At 32.5% G+C, this 16205-nt stretch overlaps 1 protein-coding gene across 1 annotated transcript; it reads right to left on the bottom strand.

Moving 5' to 3' along the window:
- Positions 1–8398: 8398 nt before the first annotated feature.
- On the bottom strand, positions 8399–15609 carry LOC123224010 (auxin-induced protein 22D-like). The gene is made up of 5 exons (XM_044647492.1): positions 15604–15609; positions 15267–15328; positions 8746–8861; positions 8560–8647; positions 8399–8471 (listed from the first exon to the last, which is right to left on the bottom strand). The coding sequence occupies exons 1-5, from the start codon at positions 15607–15609 to the stop codon at positions 8399–8401; spliced, it is 345 nt and encodes a 114-aa protein (XP_044503427.1).
- Positions 15610–16205: the final 596 nt, after the last annotated feature.

The following is a 16205-nucleotide window of genomic DNA, read 5'->3' as shown; positions in this document are numbered from 1 at the left end:
AACTTTTGTACAACTTCATCAAAATGAATGTTCTAATTTCTGGAAGTCTATTTAAGCCCATAAATGGACTTTTACAACTTGTATGCTTTATCTACCTATCCAACAAGGATGAAACCATTAGGTTGCACCATATAGATGTCATTTACAAGGTTACCATTTAGAAAGGCAGTCTTGACATCTATTTGAAAGATTTCATTATCATAGTATGCAACTATGTCAAGCATAATCCTAATAGATTTAAACATAGTGACTGGTGAAAAGGTTTCATCATAGTCAATGTCATGTTTTTTAGTGAAACTTTTTGCAACCAATCATGTTTTATAGGTATGCACATTACCTTCTATGCTAGTTTTTTTTTTAAAAACTCATTTACACCTCACAAGTTTTACCTCTTCACGTGCATCCATCAAAGTCTACGCTTAGTTTTGGTACATGGTGTCTATTTTGGATTTTATGGTATCTAACCATTTATTAAAATTTGGACTCAAGATAGTGTCATTGTAAGTCTTTTGTTCGTCAGAGATGACTAGTATGTCACTATGCTAAGTCATAAGAAAGCCAAATCTTTCTGGCTCATGACGTATTCGTATAGACCTATATAACTCTTGTGTGCTCTGAGGTTATTCCTTTCAGGATGGAGGAACTTCCTCATTGTGATCAACTATCTATGATGGCATGTCATCTTATCTAATATTTGCGATACCTTATGGTGCAAAAACTTCATCAAGTTCCACTCTTCTCCTACTAGTTCTCTTGAGAATGAATTCCTTCTCAAAGAACACACTTGTATGAGAAACAAAGACTTTTTGCTCTAGATTGTAAAAGCAGTATCCCTTAGTTACCTTTGGGTACCTTACAAAGATACCATTTTTAGATTTAGCACTCATCTTGTTATAAGTCAATTTTTTAACATAAGCTTCATAACCCTAAATCCTCAAGTAATCTAGATTGGGCTTTCACCTTGTCTAGCACTCTTATAAATTTTTATCCACAAATTTAGATGGGATATGGTTCAATGTATAGGTAACTATCTTTAAGGCATGACCCTAGAAAGACATGGGTAGATTGGTAAAACTCATCATGGAGCTGACCATTTTCATCAAGGTCCTATTCCTCTATTCAAATATACTATCATGTTATAGTGTACCAATATGAGTGAGTTAAAAGACTATTCCATGTTCTTTCAAGTATTCTTTGAATTCAGTACTCAAGAGTTCACCTCTATTATCGCTGAAAAGGATTTTAATTTGTTTCCCAAGATGCTTCTATTCCTTGTTCTTGAATTCTTTGAATTTATCAAAGCATTTAGACTTGTGTTTCATACAAGACACATAACCATATCTATTGAAGTCATCAATAAATGTGTGAGCTCACATCACTATAAATGATCTTTAACAGCTTAGTTGCCATTTTACTATGTCCAATGAAGGGTGTCTTGGCCATCTTACCCTGTAGACACGATTTACATTCATCAAAAGACTAAAAGTCAAATGATTGCAAGACTCTTTATTCAAGAAGCCTTGATATATGTTTCTATCCTATATGGCCTAGCCTGCAATGCCACATATACATGGTATTCAGTTCATTCAATTTTAATCATTTAATACTTTGCATAATGAGAATTGCATTATCTAATTTTAGAATATAGAAACATTATGCAATTTAGTTGTTCCATAGAAAATATTATTCAAGCTAATTATTATAGCATCACTAGTAATCAAAAATGAATATCCCTTTTTGTTTTAAACGGACACAAAAACTAAGTTTCTATAAGTAGAAGGAACATAATAACAATTAAATAATTCTAAAACTTGCCCAATAGGCAACCTTAGATAATAAACACATGTGGTTAGTGTAGCAATGTATGCTCCATTTCTAACACATAGGTCAACCTCTTATTTGGCAAAGAGAATAGTTTATCTCAATGACAAACATGCCTGAAGTAGAGGCTTCAACTGCCTTTCTCTTATTATTCTCTAGGAAAGCCTTGCAATGTCTCTTTTAATGACTAGTTTTGCCATAATAGAAGTAGATAACCTTTCCCTTTCCCACACCGCCTATTAGCTGAGTAGCAATATCAGGTTGCTTCTTCACTTTGGGCTTGTGCTTTGCCTTCGGCTTTAGCCTTGGATCTAGGTGCATTGGCTTCAACTAAAAGCAGATTAGTCGTAGCTACCTTTCATACCTTTTGTTTAAACTGTTTGAGCATATACAACAATTCCTCAAAGGATTTCTCCCTTTCATTCAGTTTAAAGTTTATGATGAAATTAGTCTACGATTTAAGGAGAGATTTTAGCACTGGGTCAATGGCAAGCTCATTGTCCACGATGAAGCCCAAGCTTTCTAGTCGTTCAATATAGTTAATCATTTTGACCATATAAAGGTCAACTTGTCCTTTTTTAAAGAGTTCATAATCGAACAAAGCACTTGGCACCTCATATTATTGAACCCTTGCACGAATGCCATATAACTCTCGAAGGTATGTAAGTATAGATGGTGCATCCATTTTCTCATGTTGTTTTTTAAGCTTAGATGTCATGAAAGTTAGCTTGAGGCACTGAACTTCCACAAAGTCATTAAGATATTTATTAGAAACATCTTTTGCTACTTGAGTGGCATTGAGACTATGCTTTTTGGGCAACGACCTTCAAAGATATACAACCTCTTTTTCTAACGTAGAATGATTCGAAGATTTTTGTACCAATTAGTGAAGTTGCTTCCAGTAAGTCTATTTTCCTTTTTAAAAATTGATCAATACATTAGGTTTAACATAGTTATTATGTGATCTATAATTTATAAATAAGAGAATTAGTAATTCTATTTTTAATTAATATTCATCTTAATTATAGATTTAATTAAAATGCTTCCACTATTTCCTTAAGCATATAACTCTCACTATTATACTTGAAAAGTTTCGATAAACTTTTTAATGGACTGAGATACCATTGCATTAATTCTCCCCTTTGCTTTGGTGAACAAGGTCAATTAATCAAATAGATAAATTTGAAGTTAATTAGCAAAAACCCATGATCTCAACCTAGGTTTTACCTAACAAATCATGTGACCTCAAATATGTCTCTCAGGATTAGTAGGGTGGATACTACATATTGTCTTGTATTGACAAATGCATTTCTTACTCTTGCCTCTAATATATTTTATCTTTGCTTTGGCAAACAAGCAAGTACATTAGTTAAGTCTGACCTAATATGAACATCTCATAATTTTCTACTTGGTAGAAGTTTACCCTTCGATTTGGCAAACAAGGTTCCAACAAACACGACTTAATTAGAGCATCATATTGGAAGACACTAATTTAATTTTAGACTTAATATTTAATTTTTCTAATTAATTAGTCTCATCAAATTAAAACCACATGTTAGGTGATATTTGCAAAAATATAATCATCCATATATATACAATAACGTAAAAATAAACGTGTCGCTACATAACCATAACTAATGTTAAGCCCTTCAAATCAAGAGAAGTTTGATTGCTCAATCTAGGTGAATCTTCATCTTTGGGTCTTTGCGCTTGTGTTTTTGCCTCCACTCTTCAATAATTACATGACTTTATTTCCTAGTTATATGATTCTAAGAAAATAAAAATAACAACATAAACTAAAAAAGAAAGGGGGTTAAGGCAAGACGTATAAGCCCAATTTAATAATTACAACCCAAAAATAATAAAAAAAAAATTACATCTATTCTTTGGTTATGTACTGGACACTATCCATACATATACATCCAATCAAAAATTAAATTTTAATTATTATTTAGCCAACTGGCAAATTACTTTTGTTCCCTGAAATTTTGTAAAATTATTTTCAATCCCAAAGCTTAAGAAAATTCTAATTCAATCGAAATTCAAAAAAAAAAGACCAAATGGAAATTTTCAACTTAGTTAGCCGTGCTTCTGGAATTCAACAAAATTCCAAAAGGATACACGGATAGTGCACAGTTGGAATCAACCTGGTTGGTCCAGCCATGCACCATGTGCACATCCATGCAAAGCTTACCATGTACCCCTACACATGACTAGGAATATGCCATGCATGAATGGTTTCCAAACGAGTCTTCTGGATTCTCCAATGATAGGAAATATAGAAAACTTCTGTTCTCAATAAGCCTTCATCGGAGTTAAGAAATATGACACATAAACCATACTTACATTGACAATAATACTTTTAGCTTAAGTTCATCCTGCACAAATAATAAAACTCAAACAAAATATTCAGTAATTATCACTTAATAATTTAACAAATGCTTTCGATGCTAATGAAACTTTACAAATTGTGCAGCAATACAATTGTAAATCATCTTTATCAATTTTAGAATTTTCATAAATTCAATTACATGCAACATCAACAATTAAAAATATGCAATCGAATTAAATAAATTCATAGGTATAATTTTGTGAATTAATTCCTTAAGGTTGGCTCATATACCACTATAAGGAATTTGCAGCCTTTGGGTAGTAGAATAATGTTTAAAATTTTTAATTAATAAACAAACATACTATAAAACCTCTTCTAGATCGCCCTTATAGGATAATTAATTCATAAACATATTATTAACATTCATAGAGTGTTTATAGAATATACTTGAGTAAAGATGATCCTTTGACTTTTATTGATTGAGACAAATTGTAAAGTTGCTCCTAAAACCCAAAGTAAGCTTGAACCTCTATATCCATATGGAGCATGAACCAAGTGGAGGCTAAGACCATGCTAAAAAATCTACTAGAATCATGATGATGGTTGAGATATCTTAGGTGAAACTCATGACACCACTATTTGCTTCACCTAAGGTGGCTAGGTTATTTTTTTCTCATGTCACATAATATATGTTGTGACTTGCATGAGAAGGAATTGAATTTTAAAAGAACAAAAACTGTGTGCCTTAATCCTTCTTATGAGAAATTAATTCACTTTATGTGGGCCTCTACAATCCATAAGGAAAAGAAAAAATTTTCACACAAGAAGCTGCATATATAAATATTATATTTTTATTGTTTAATTCACTTAAACTTATGACCCACATATAAACCGGGTTTAAATTTATCCAATTGGATAAATCCAATTCAACCATGTACTTTCTCACATACAACCCTAATCACTCAGAATTATTTCACTTTAGTTTCAAAGTATCATAAAATATTCTTTTAGGTCTAAAAGCCTTTCTAAAACTCAAAACCTCTAATCCATAATATAGATTGAATTTGACTCAAATTCAACTTGAAAAATCATGTCTCTAAAGTTCATTCATCTCCTTTTTGTGTATAACCCATAGACTCTCTATTAAGTTAGTAGTGACTAGATTTTTATTAGGCTCTCAACCTGGCATCTATTTTGACATAAACCAAGAGTGGCCTCTAGCAAGGCATCATGACCACCCGATTAGTTGAGTGTCAACATATGACGTCTTAACCTGTCAGTGATACGATTACTTGTATAATTTAATCCTTTTATCATATGATATCTTTTTTAGACTGAGGTATAAATGAAATTTCTCCCTTAAGAATCCTCGAGTTACATAGACTGACTTTTCTCAACAACTAAAAAATAATCAAATCGAGCATCAACTCAGTCCCACTATGACCATAGATTTAATTGGTCGTTGTCATATATCAAAAAGCCTTAACTGAGATGTCAGATGTCAGATGTCATGCTCGAGGCTATCAAATCCTCTATTGATTTACCATAACCTTTGTATAAATCATGATACAGCTAATCACAACTTTTCTAGTAATCTTCTAACTAGACTACATTGAGCTAGTGTCAAAACATATCGATCCTTATATAAAACGGTTTGATGACCTCAAGTTTAAAGATCACATGTACCTCTGTTCATTAAGAGAATATATTTCATAGACACCAGAATAACCATCCATATGGAATCCTCTTGGTAGGTTATCTACAACGTGCACCCATATGTTGCATCAAATTGTCAACAAATAACTTTGACACGTGAGAACTGTCATAATTTTTTGATAAGGTCATTTAATACTATGATAACTCTACCACTATTACCCGTGCCCTCGGTCATGATAATATTAGAGTTAGGGATGTTTTAAGAAAAATCATCTAATGTGCACATAGAGTTCTCACAATCAAGTGTTCAGCACTGAGCCTTTTGTCATGGTTCAACCATTCTTAGGACATTTGTTTGAACATATATTAATATGCTCTATAAAAGAAGATTGCCACAGTAAATTACAAATATTATCTTTATTAATGAACTTGTATCGTCATGGGGATTGACTCTAAGGCACTAATCTCAACAGTGTGTTCCTTGGGGCCATTTTTATATGTACAAGTGTACCTTCATTCTTCTTAATGTACGATCATCCTTGTAAGAAGTTACAAGTGTATGTGTTAAAATAAAGAGGCATACGAGTGTATGCCATGGAATGCCTGATCATACATGCATGCGAGGAGGGCATAAGTGCGTGTGTCACCTATTTTCCTGCTATTCATTGTCTTCTTTAATTTTTCTTGCAACTGCTAGCCCATGTGCGCTCGTGACCTTATTAGGAATAGTTGTACATGGTGTCTTGGAAATTCTTTTTTGAATAATGCTTGGTCAGATTCTTATCTACAGTCACAACCGTTCAATTCCACATGTCCTATGAAACATTCTACCAAATATAAGGCTTTGAAATTTCCTATAGCATGGGGGATATGTTCTCATCAAGAGTTAATCAAGTAATCAAGAATTCCTCATGCACAATAACATATATAATTATTAAGACAGTAAAACATCAGCAATAACAATCAACATCCTTATCAATTTATCACTCTCAAACAAAAAACTCAATCATCGAAAAAGGATAGTTGCTTCCCACTTACTCAGTTTTCGGTGCAAAGGAAGCTTGGGCAAACTCCCTACTTTCTTCCATCTTCACCCTCTTGTTGGCAAGTGCTTCTCTCAACTATCAGAATTTCGTCCTTGCTCCAATGTTCCCTTTGTCTTGTGAAAGATGCAACAAGAGCAATTAGGGTTTTGGAAGAAAAAAGGAGATGGCATTTATATATAACTTGGATCTCCACGTAAAATTAGGAGTCCCAAATCTCCATTGACATACGGTCATACATTATGCCAAACAAGATTTTGACTTCTAGATTTCTACTCAATTCAACCCAGATTCTAATCTAAACATTTGAAAAGAACAATAAAGCGCCTAGAGTGTACTTGAGGGCATTACAAGTGACCACTTTAAAATAAATTATTATTTAAATTGAAAACAAATGTGTTATATTTTCTCAAAATAAATAAAAATAATTAATGTTTACCCAAGTGAGTGAATGTTAGAAAATGTTTTGTATGTATAGTCTAATAAATAAAATTTTAAACAATATTATGTGTACTCAATTGGATACATAATTGTGTATACATTTATATGTATTATCACATGTTTGAACATTATTTTTACATTAATTCAAAATCACTCAATTATATGATGACATATAAAGTGTGTATATATTTATATATCTAAAGTGAATACATATAGTTTTATTGTTAAGTTTTATACCCATGGATATATTGTGACCAACTTTATTGAATGCTCCAAAAATTTCATAGATAAAATTTAGAATAAAACAATGCAAATGTAGACTATTAAGTTTATTGTATTTGTGATTAGACGACCTAATAAACTATTATAAAAGGAGGTTAGGTTTCCTTTTTAAATGCACTCATAATAAATTACCTATTAAAAATATTATTATTTTGGGAGTATACGAGAAAAAAAATACTAGCTTCATCAAATCAACAGTGGATCAAAATTAGAATTGATTTTGTATCAACTATTCAGATTTGTCTAATTCAAGTATTTTATAACTTGAATGAGTATATGAATTATATAATTGTGCTAAAAATCAACTCATTAATTGCATAAATATTGTATATGAATTTTTTATTAATCCTAATATTAATATATATATATATATTAAAGATGGTGTATACAGAAAAAAAATTTAAAAACATGGTAAAAGGAACAGTAACATTGGATTGCATTTATATAGTATTTACCTCTTCAATATCGTCGAATTGCGTATATAAGTCCACGGAACATTGGTTCCAACTACATCCTTCTTTTGTACAATTTGGATCTAAAGTATATATATGATAAAGACCTTTTTTTTTCATTTATTTTTCTTTTCATTCTTCATTTATGCTATGATGGACGAACTAGTGTAAGAAAAAGCCAGCAGCGAGAAAATAAATAAAGAGAAATCTTCATAGATCTGCCAGTAGTGTGTCTTTTTAGTTTTACCATCTCTCTGAGAGATCACCCAAACTGCCTCCAAACCAACAACGAATTTTCTCTGACTCTAAATTGTCTTCTTTTGCTCCGATAGTTGGCTGTGGGACGACGTAGTTTAAGTACTACCTGAGTTTCATGCACAGCCGAGGCCTCTGGCTTCTGATCCTTTCGTGATCCTTAGTCTCTTGCATGAGTTAACGAACATACTGCAATAAAATAAATAAATCATATAAATGAATGTGCTAATTAAAATTAGAAGAACTAAAATTAAAACGTCTGTGAAATAGAACTTACTTCCATGGAACGTCTCCCACTAGCATCCAGTCACCATCTTTATCTTCATGTGTTGGGGAATATTCAGATCCATTGTAGCCTTCCCTCTCTGAATATTCACCCGGAAAAAGTAAACCAGAATCATCAGAACCAATATATATATATGTATCATGCGTCGAGTTTTAATGCCGATTTTTAATTACTTACCAATGGTAAACTTGAACATATTTTCTAAAGCTTTAAGGAGGTCCGGATAGCATTTACAATTGTTGAGATCAATCTTCCTTAAATAAGGAGCTCCATCCGTGCTCACTTTAACGTACATTCCCGTACCATCACTGTCATTATTCTGTCAGTTTTTTCTTCATGGCTTCATGCAGTTACTTCTTCATGGCTTAGTGGTCTGTAACTCCCATGCATTATGGTTTATAACTCCCATGCCATAACTCCACAAGTTATGTAGCATTCTTGATGGTAGAATGCTTTTTAAGGCTATAAATAGGGTCCCTGGGTGAGCTTTTTCTACACTTGAAAACATACACCATTATATGAGAAAAAGAGATCAGCTGGAAGACGAAACTTACAAGCAATTTCCAGAGGACTATACTGCATCAAATCGTCAAGCAATGGCTGGAGGTTAGTATTTAATATTCCGTATATTAATTTTGGTTTCTATCTTGCATATTCAGTATATATATGCTTAGATAGAGACCATATACATGTTCTAACATTTGGTATCAGAGCTATTTTATGCCTCTGCCTTGCTTTGATTTGTATAACATGCAAAATTTTTGTTATCCCGAATTTCTTTAGAAAGAGAAAGTTGGCTGTTGGCATTTTTTGAATAAAATTTTTATTTAGATGAATTCTACATCCAAAACTGAGAATTTTGATATATGGAACGTCAAAATCAGAGTTTTGTAGGCTGATTTAGAGTGCAAAATGTATACGGGTCTGAAACCGGGTCTATCGACCCGAATCTTGACCCAGCTAGAGGTCAGGGACGATCTTCAGATGACATGTCATTTGCTTTTGGTTTCTACAGACGACATGTCATACCCATCACTTCTGTCTCTTTTGTTATGCACTGCCAGCCGACATGACATCTGCATTCATCTCCAGCGGATGACATGTCGTTCATCTACTTTATTAGAATGTAAAAATTTCCTTTAGTCTCTTGTCTTGAACCCAGGCCACAAGACACAAGGTTCTGAGTGAGACACTTGCCGCTCAGCCAATTTCATTTTTGTCGAGAACTCGGGACATCGTACATTGTTATATGCTTTAGTGTTACTTTTCATGAATAATAACTTTGTTAGGGTTCAGTTTGAATATATTTTGGCCTTAATAAAAATATATTTTTTATAATATGTGATTGCCAAAATTATTATTATTAATTTTAATTGGATAATTTAAGTTTCATTTATCCAATTTTTAGTGTTTATTAAATAATTTAATATTATATAATTAATTTTATGCATAATTTTGGTTTAATTGAAAATATACTTTAAATAATTTCTTAAGGATTATATGCATAAAATTAGATGTCATGTGATTAGTATAATATTTGATTAATCGTAGAGTAGCCACAGCATCTTTGATTATATCAAAGTTATACATTAAGTATTTATGTGATCGCATTTAGTTATATGACATCAATTGTAATTAATTATGTAAGAATGATAAATCTTATCCCACAAGAATTTTTATTATATTTATGTGATTAATTAGGATGAAATAACAAATTATTTTTCTTAATCTACCCACAGGAATTAAGAAAAGGAATATAATTTGATAATTTTATCATACGGTTTATATATTTGTAGATAAGCCTATTTAAATTAAAAACTTAGCCACAGGCAGTTTTTATGTTATATGGTTTATATATTTAAAGCATGTTTATACATTGGTAGAACATGATATTAATTTTGATAGCTTCAAATTTAGTGACTTAAGCGTGTATGTTAATATTTATTTGTAGTTATTCAACCTGTGAATTTCTCTGATAATGTATGTGATGTTCCTATTTTGAGTGGTGACAATTATAAAATTTGGAAGGAGAGAATTCTTCTCCAATTAGGGTGTATGGACATTGATTATGCTATTAGGAAGGATGAACCACCTATAGCTATAGAAACTAGCACTCAGAATGAAATTGCCCTGTATGAACGTTGGGAGCGATCTAATCGCTTGAGTATGATGTTTATCAGGACACGCATATCTGCTAGTATTCGTGGTTCAATCCCTAAGTATAATAATGTCAGGCAATTACTGAAGGCTATTGATGAACAGTTTGAGTCTTCAGATAAAGCACTTGCCAGCACTCTAATAACAAAGTTTACATCAATGAAGCTCACTAGTGTTAAAGGTGTGCGTGAGCACATCATGCAAATGAGGGATCTTGTGGCTCAACTTAAGGCTCTTAAGATTAAGATGTCTGAATCTTTCCTGGTGCATTTCATTCTAAATTCTCTTCCACAACAATACGGACCTTTCAAAATCTCTTATAACACACATAAGGAAAAATGGTCAATCAATGAACTTTTGACCATGTGTGTACAAGAGAAAGGAAGGTTGTTGATTGAAATGAATGAAAGTGCACATATGGGTACACAAGGGAAGAAGAAGAAGAACCAAGCTAAGTATAAAGGAAAGGATAAAATATTCAATCAGCCCGAATTTAAGAAGGAATCCAAATGTTTTTTCTGTAAAAAGAAAGCACATGTCAAAAAGGATTGCATTAAGTTTAAAGTTTGGCTTGAAAAGAAAGGTAGTCCAATCTCACTTGTATGTTATGAATCTAATATGGTTGATGTTTGTCATAACACTTGGTGGATTGATTCTGGTTCTACAATCCATATTTCAAATACCTTGCAGGGCTTTCTAAACCAAAGGAAGTCGATGGCCAGTGAACAAAATCTATTCAGGAAATAAGATGCGTTCACATGTGGAAGCGGTCGGAACATGCAGATTAGTTTTAGATTCTGGTTTTGTTTTGGATTTAGAACGAACCTTTTATATTCCAAGTTTCTCTATAAACTTGATTTCTGTTTCAAGACTTGTACCCTTTGGATTTTCCTTTACATTTAATGAAACTGCATTTAGTTTGATTTATAAATCTGCAGTTGTGGGAAATGGTACATTGTCTGATGGTTTGTTCCGAATTCATTTACAAAACAATGTTTCATTTAATTTGATGCATGTTCAAGATAATATTGGTATTAAAAGAAGTGTTATGAATGAAAATTCCCCTATATTATGGCATCGGAGATTGGGACATATCTCCATAGAAAGAATTAAAAGGTTAGTGAATGATAGAGTACTAGATACTCTAGATTTTACTGACTTTAATACTTGTGTGGATTGTATAAAGGGAAAACAAACCAACAAGTCAAAGAAAGGTGCCAAGAGGAGTTCATATATATTAGAAATCATACATACAGATATTTGTTGTCCTGATATGGACGTTTATGGTCAAAAATACTTCATCTCATTTATTGATGATTATTCACGATACATGTATCTCTACATGCTCCATAACAAGAATAAAGCATTAGATGCCTTTAAGGTTTTCAAGGCAGAAGTAGAGAAACAATCTGGAAAACAAATTAAAATCGTGAGATCAGATAGAAGTGGAGAATATTATGATAAATACACTCATGATAGACAAACACCTAGTCCATTTGCAAGGTTTCTTGAAGAAAATGGGATTGTTGCCCAATACACTATGTCTGGTTCTCCAGACCAAAATGGTGTAGCAGAAAGAAGAAACCGAACTCTATTGGACATGGTGCAGAGTATGCTTAGCAGCTCTAATCTTCCTAAATCACTGTGGGTAGAAGCTCTTAAAACGACAGTGTATATATTGAACCGAGTTCCAACCAAGGCTGTTTCTAAAACACCATTTGAGTTATTTAAATGTTGGAAACCAAGTTTGCGACATATACGCGTTTGGGGATGCCCGTCTGAAGTAAGAGTTTATAATCCACATGAGAAGAAATTAGACCCAAGGATTATAAGTGGTTATTTCATTGGATATGTCGAAAAGTCTAAGGGTTATAGATTTTATTGTCTATCACATAGCACTAGAATAGTGGAATCTCGAAATGCAAAATTTCTTGAAAATGACTTAATCAGTGGGAGCGATCAATCTCAGGATTTAATTTTTGAGAAAGATCATTCAGGTACTCAACCACCTATTTCGAGTAATAGATTGGTTGTTATTTACAACACCCCTCAAGTTGAAATGGATGTTGAACAACCAATCAATGAAGTTCCACAAGTTGCTGATAATACTCTAGTAGATCAAATTGTTCAACAACCTTCAGATATTGTTGAACCACCAGTTGTACACTCTACTCCACAAGAGGATAGTGTTACAACATTAAGAAGATCAACTACAATGAAGAAATCAGCTATTTCTAGTGATTATATAGTGTATTTACAAGAAATTGACCATAATTTAGGAGCCGAAGATGATCCTGTTACGTTTTCACAAGCAATAGATTGCAATAAATCTATTCTGTGGTATAATTCTAAGAAAGATGAGATGAAATCTATGAAGAGTAATGCAGTCTGGGATCTTGTCAAGTTACCTAATAGGGCAAAGGCCATTGGGTGTAAATGGGTCTATAAAACAAAGAAAGACTCATTAGGTAACATCGAGAGATATAAAGCAAGACTCGTTGCTAAGGGTTTCACTCAAAAGCAGGGAATCGATTATACAGAGACCTTTTCTCCTGTATATAAGAAAGATTCTTTTCGTATTATAATGGCATTAGTAGCCCATTTTGACTTGGAACTGCATCAAATGGATGTGAAAACGGCATTTCTCAATGGAGATTTAGAGGAAGAGGTATATATGAAACAACCTGAAGGATTCTCCTCTAGAGATGGTGAGCAATTGGTATGCAAGCTTAAGAAGTCCATATATGGATTGAAACAAGCATCCCGTCAATGGTATTTGAAATTCCATGAGGTTATCTCTTCATTCGATTTTGAAGAGAATATCATGGATCAATGTATATACCAGAAGGTCAGTGGGAGTAAAATTTGTTTCCTTGTTCTATATGTGGATGATATATTACTTGCAACCAATGATAAAGGATTGCTTTATGAGGTGAAACAATTTCTCTCTAAAAACTTTGATATGAAAGATATGGGTGAGGCATCTTATGTTATTGGCATTAAGATTTATAGGAACAGACCTCAAGGCATACTAGGTCTATCTCAAGAAACCTATATCAACAAAGTTTTAAAGAGATTTCGGATGAAAGATTGTTCACCAAGTATAGCACCAATTGTGAAGGATGATAAGTTCAATTTGAACCAATGCCCTAAAAATGAACTTGAAAAGGAACAAATGTAGAGCATTCCCTATGCTTCAACTGTTGGAAGCCTTATGTATGCTCAGGTTTGCACAAGACCTGACATTGCATTTGCTATTGGGATGTTAGGAAGATATCAAAGTAACCCAAGTATAGACCACTGGAGAGCTACAAAGAAAGTGATGCGGTACCTTCAAGGGACCAAAGAATACATGCTTATATATAAACGGACTGATAATTTAGAGGTAGTTGGTTACTCCGATTCGGATTTTGCTGGTCGTATTGATTCAAGAAAATCAACATCTGGATATATTTTCTTATTTGCCAGCGGAGCCATATCTTGGAGGAGTGCTAAATAGTCATTGATTACTACATCTACCATAGAGGCTGAGTTCGTTTCTTGTTTTGAGGCTACATCACATTGTGTATGGTTGAAGAGTTTCATATCTAGGCTTAGGATTATGGATTCTATTTCTAAGCCGACAAAAATTTATTGTGACAATTCAATTGCTGTTTTCTTGGCTAAAAATAATAAAAGTAGTAGTCGAAGTAAACATATCGACATTAAGTATTTAGCCATTAAGGAACGTGTAAAAGAAAATAAAGTGGTCATTGAACACATCAGCACTGAATTGATGATTGTCGATCTTTTGACAAAAGGCATGCCACTAAAATGTTTTAAGGATCATGTAGAGCGAATGGGAGTTGGTCTCATGTCGTAATTGTGATGGGAGTGAGTTCCATCATGTGATTTGATGTATATACATTTTCTATAATAAAATTATTCAGTTTTTCAATTGATTAAGTTTTCTCATTTTATGTGCACATTTTGGTTGAAAAAATAATCAAATTTGGACCCAGAATAAACATAAGGTTTATTCATTAAGTTATAGAGGAATGAATACATCGTGATACATGGAAGATAATACTCATTCTTAGAGGACTTATCGCCATGATTCGTGTATTTTATTTCTTTACTTCAGTATGTGGATTGATGGGTTACAGACCAAGTGGGAGAATGTCAGTTTTTTCTTCATGGCTTCATGCAGTTACTTCTTCATGGCTTAGTGGTCTGTAACTCCCATGCATTATGGTTTATAACTCCCATGCCATAACTCCACAAGTTGCGTAGCATTCTTGATGGTAGAATGCTCTTTAAGGCTATAAATAGGGTCCCTAGGTGAGCTTTTTCTACACTTGAAAACATACACCATTATATGAGAAAAAGAGATCAGCTGGAAGACGAAACTTACAAGCAATTTCCAGAGGACTATACTACATCAAATCGTCAAGCAATGGCTGGAGGTTAGTGTTTAATATTCCGCATATTAATTTTGGTTTTTATCTTGCATACTCAGTATATATATGCTTAGATAGAGACCATATACATGTTCTAACATATTCTTCGCTTGTAAAGTGTTCTTTCTGTATGATCGAATAGGAGGCCAACCAACTACTTGTGCCTTGTCAAATCACATAATATATGATTAGTGCCCTGCCAACCACTAGATCTTTTAGAGAATGATGTCTAAAAGAATCTCCCAAAATAGATTTAATAACCTATTTGGTATTGAAAGAGCAATATTCTTATGTTTCCTTTATAATGTCACACAAGATAATCTATTTAACATATGGTTTAACTAACTCAAGTTAATTGCTTAACATTAATGCCACTACCATTGTTAAATAAGTTATTGGACTACAATACAATGCGTACAACACAAATAATATATGTTACACTCATAGACGTAAACGTGGATTACAATCACTAAGGTATTATTTTAGAACATTTAGTGGGTATTAAAACTTCCACTACACCTTAAACATTAAATTGGACTATTTGTCTTATGAATTCACCTTTATGGTTTAACCCAAGTGATTGAATACATTTGTTAACAAATTGTTTATTTTATTTTTGAATTTCTTCAAAGTATTCAAATTCATATTTTTGAAGATCTATAAATCATATTCATCGGAATGTTCAATGAATCAAATGAAATTCATAATTTGTTTTGTTTCAGTACAAACTATTAATTCTTGTTGTTTAGACGAAATTCAATAGTCGAATGATGCTCCCACTAAAACAATGAAAGGTTAGCATAGTCATCTTTGTATAAAAGACATAACTAGTATCATCATTCAATAACAATCCAATAAATCAAAATTCCAGTCGTGACTCAGTTTTTTGTGCCAAATTATTGGTCCAAATTAATATATATGATCGAAAATTCTTAAAATAATCATAGTAATAAATCCCTCAAAAATTTTATTTCTAAAAAATATTACAACTAGTTATTATTTCTTTTCATCTTAATCATAGGCTATAATGAATGCATAAAT

This window comes from Mangifera indica, chromosome 8, assembly GCF_011075055.1.
Source record: "Mangifera indica cultivar Alphonso chromosome 8, CATAS_Mindica_2.1, whole genome shotgun sequence".
In the NCBI taxonomy this organism is placed as follows: Eukaryota; Viridiplantae; Streptophyta; class Magnoliopsida; order Sapindales; family Anacardiaceae; genus Mangifera; species Mangifera indica.
This window is presented reverse-complemented; position numbering and strand designations above follow the sequence as displayed.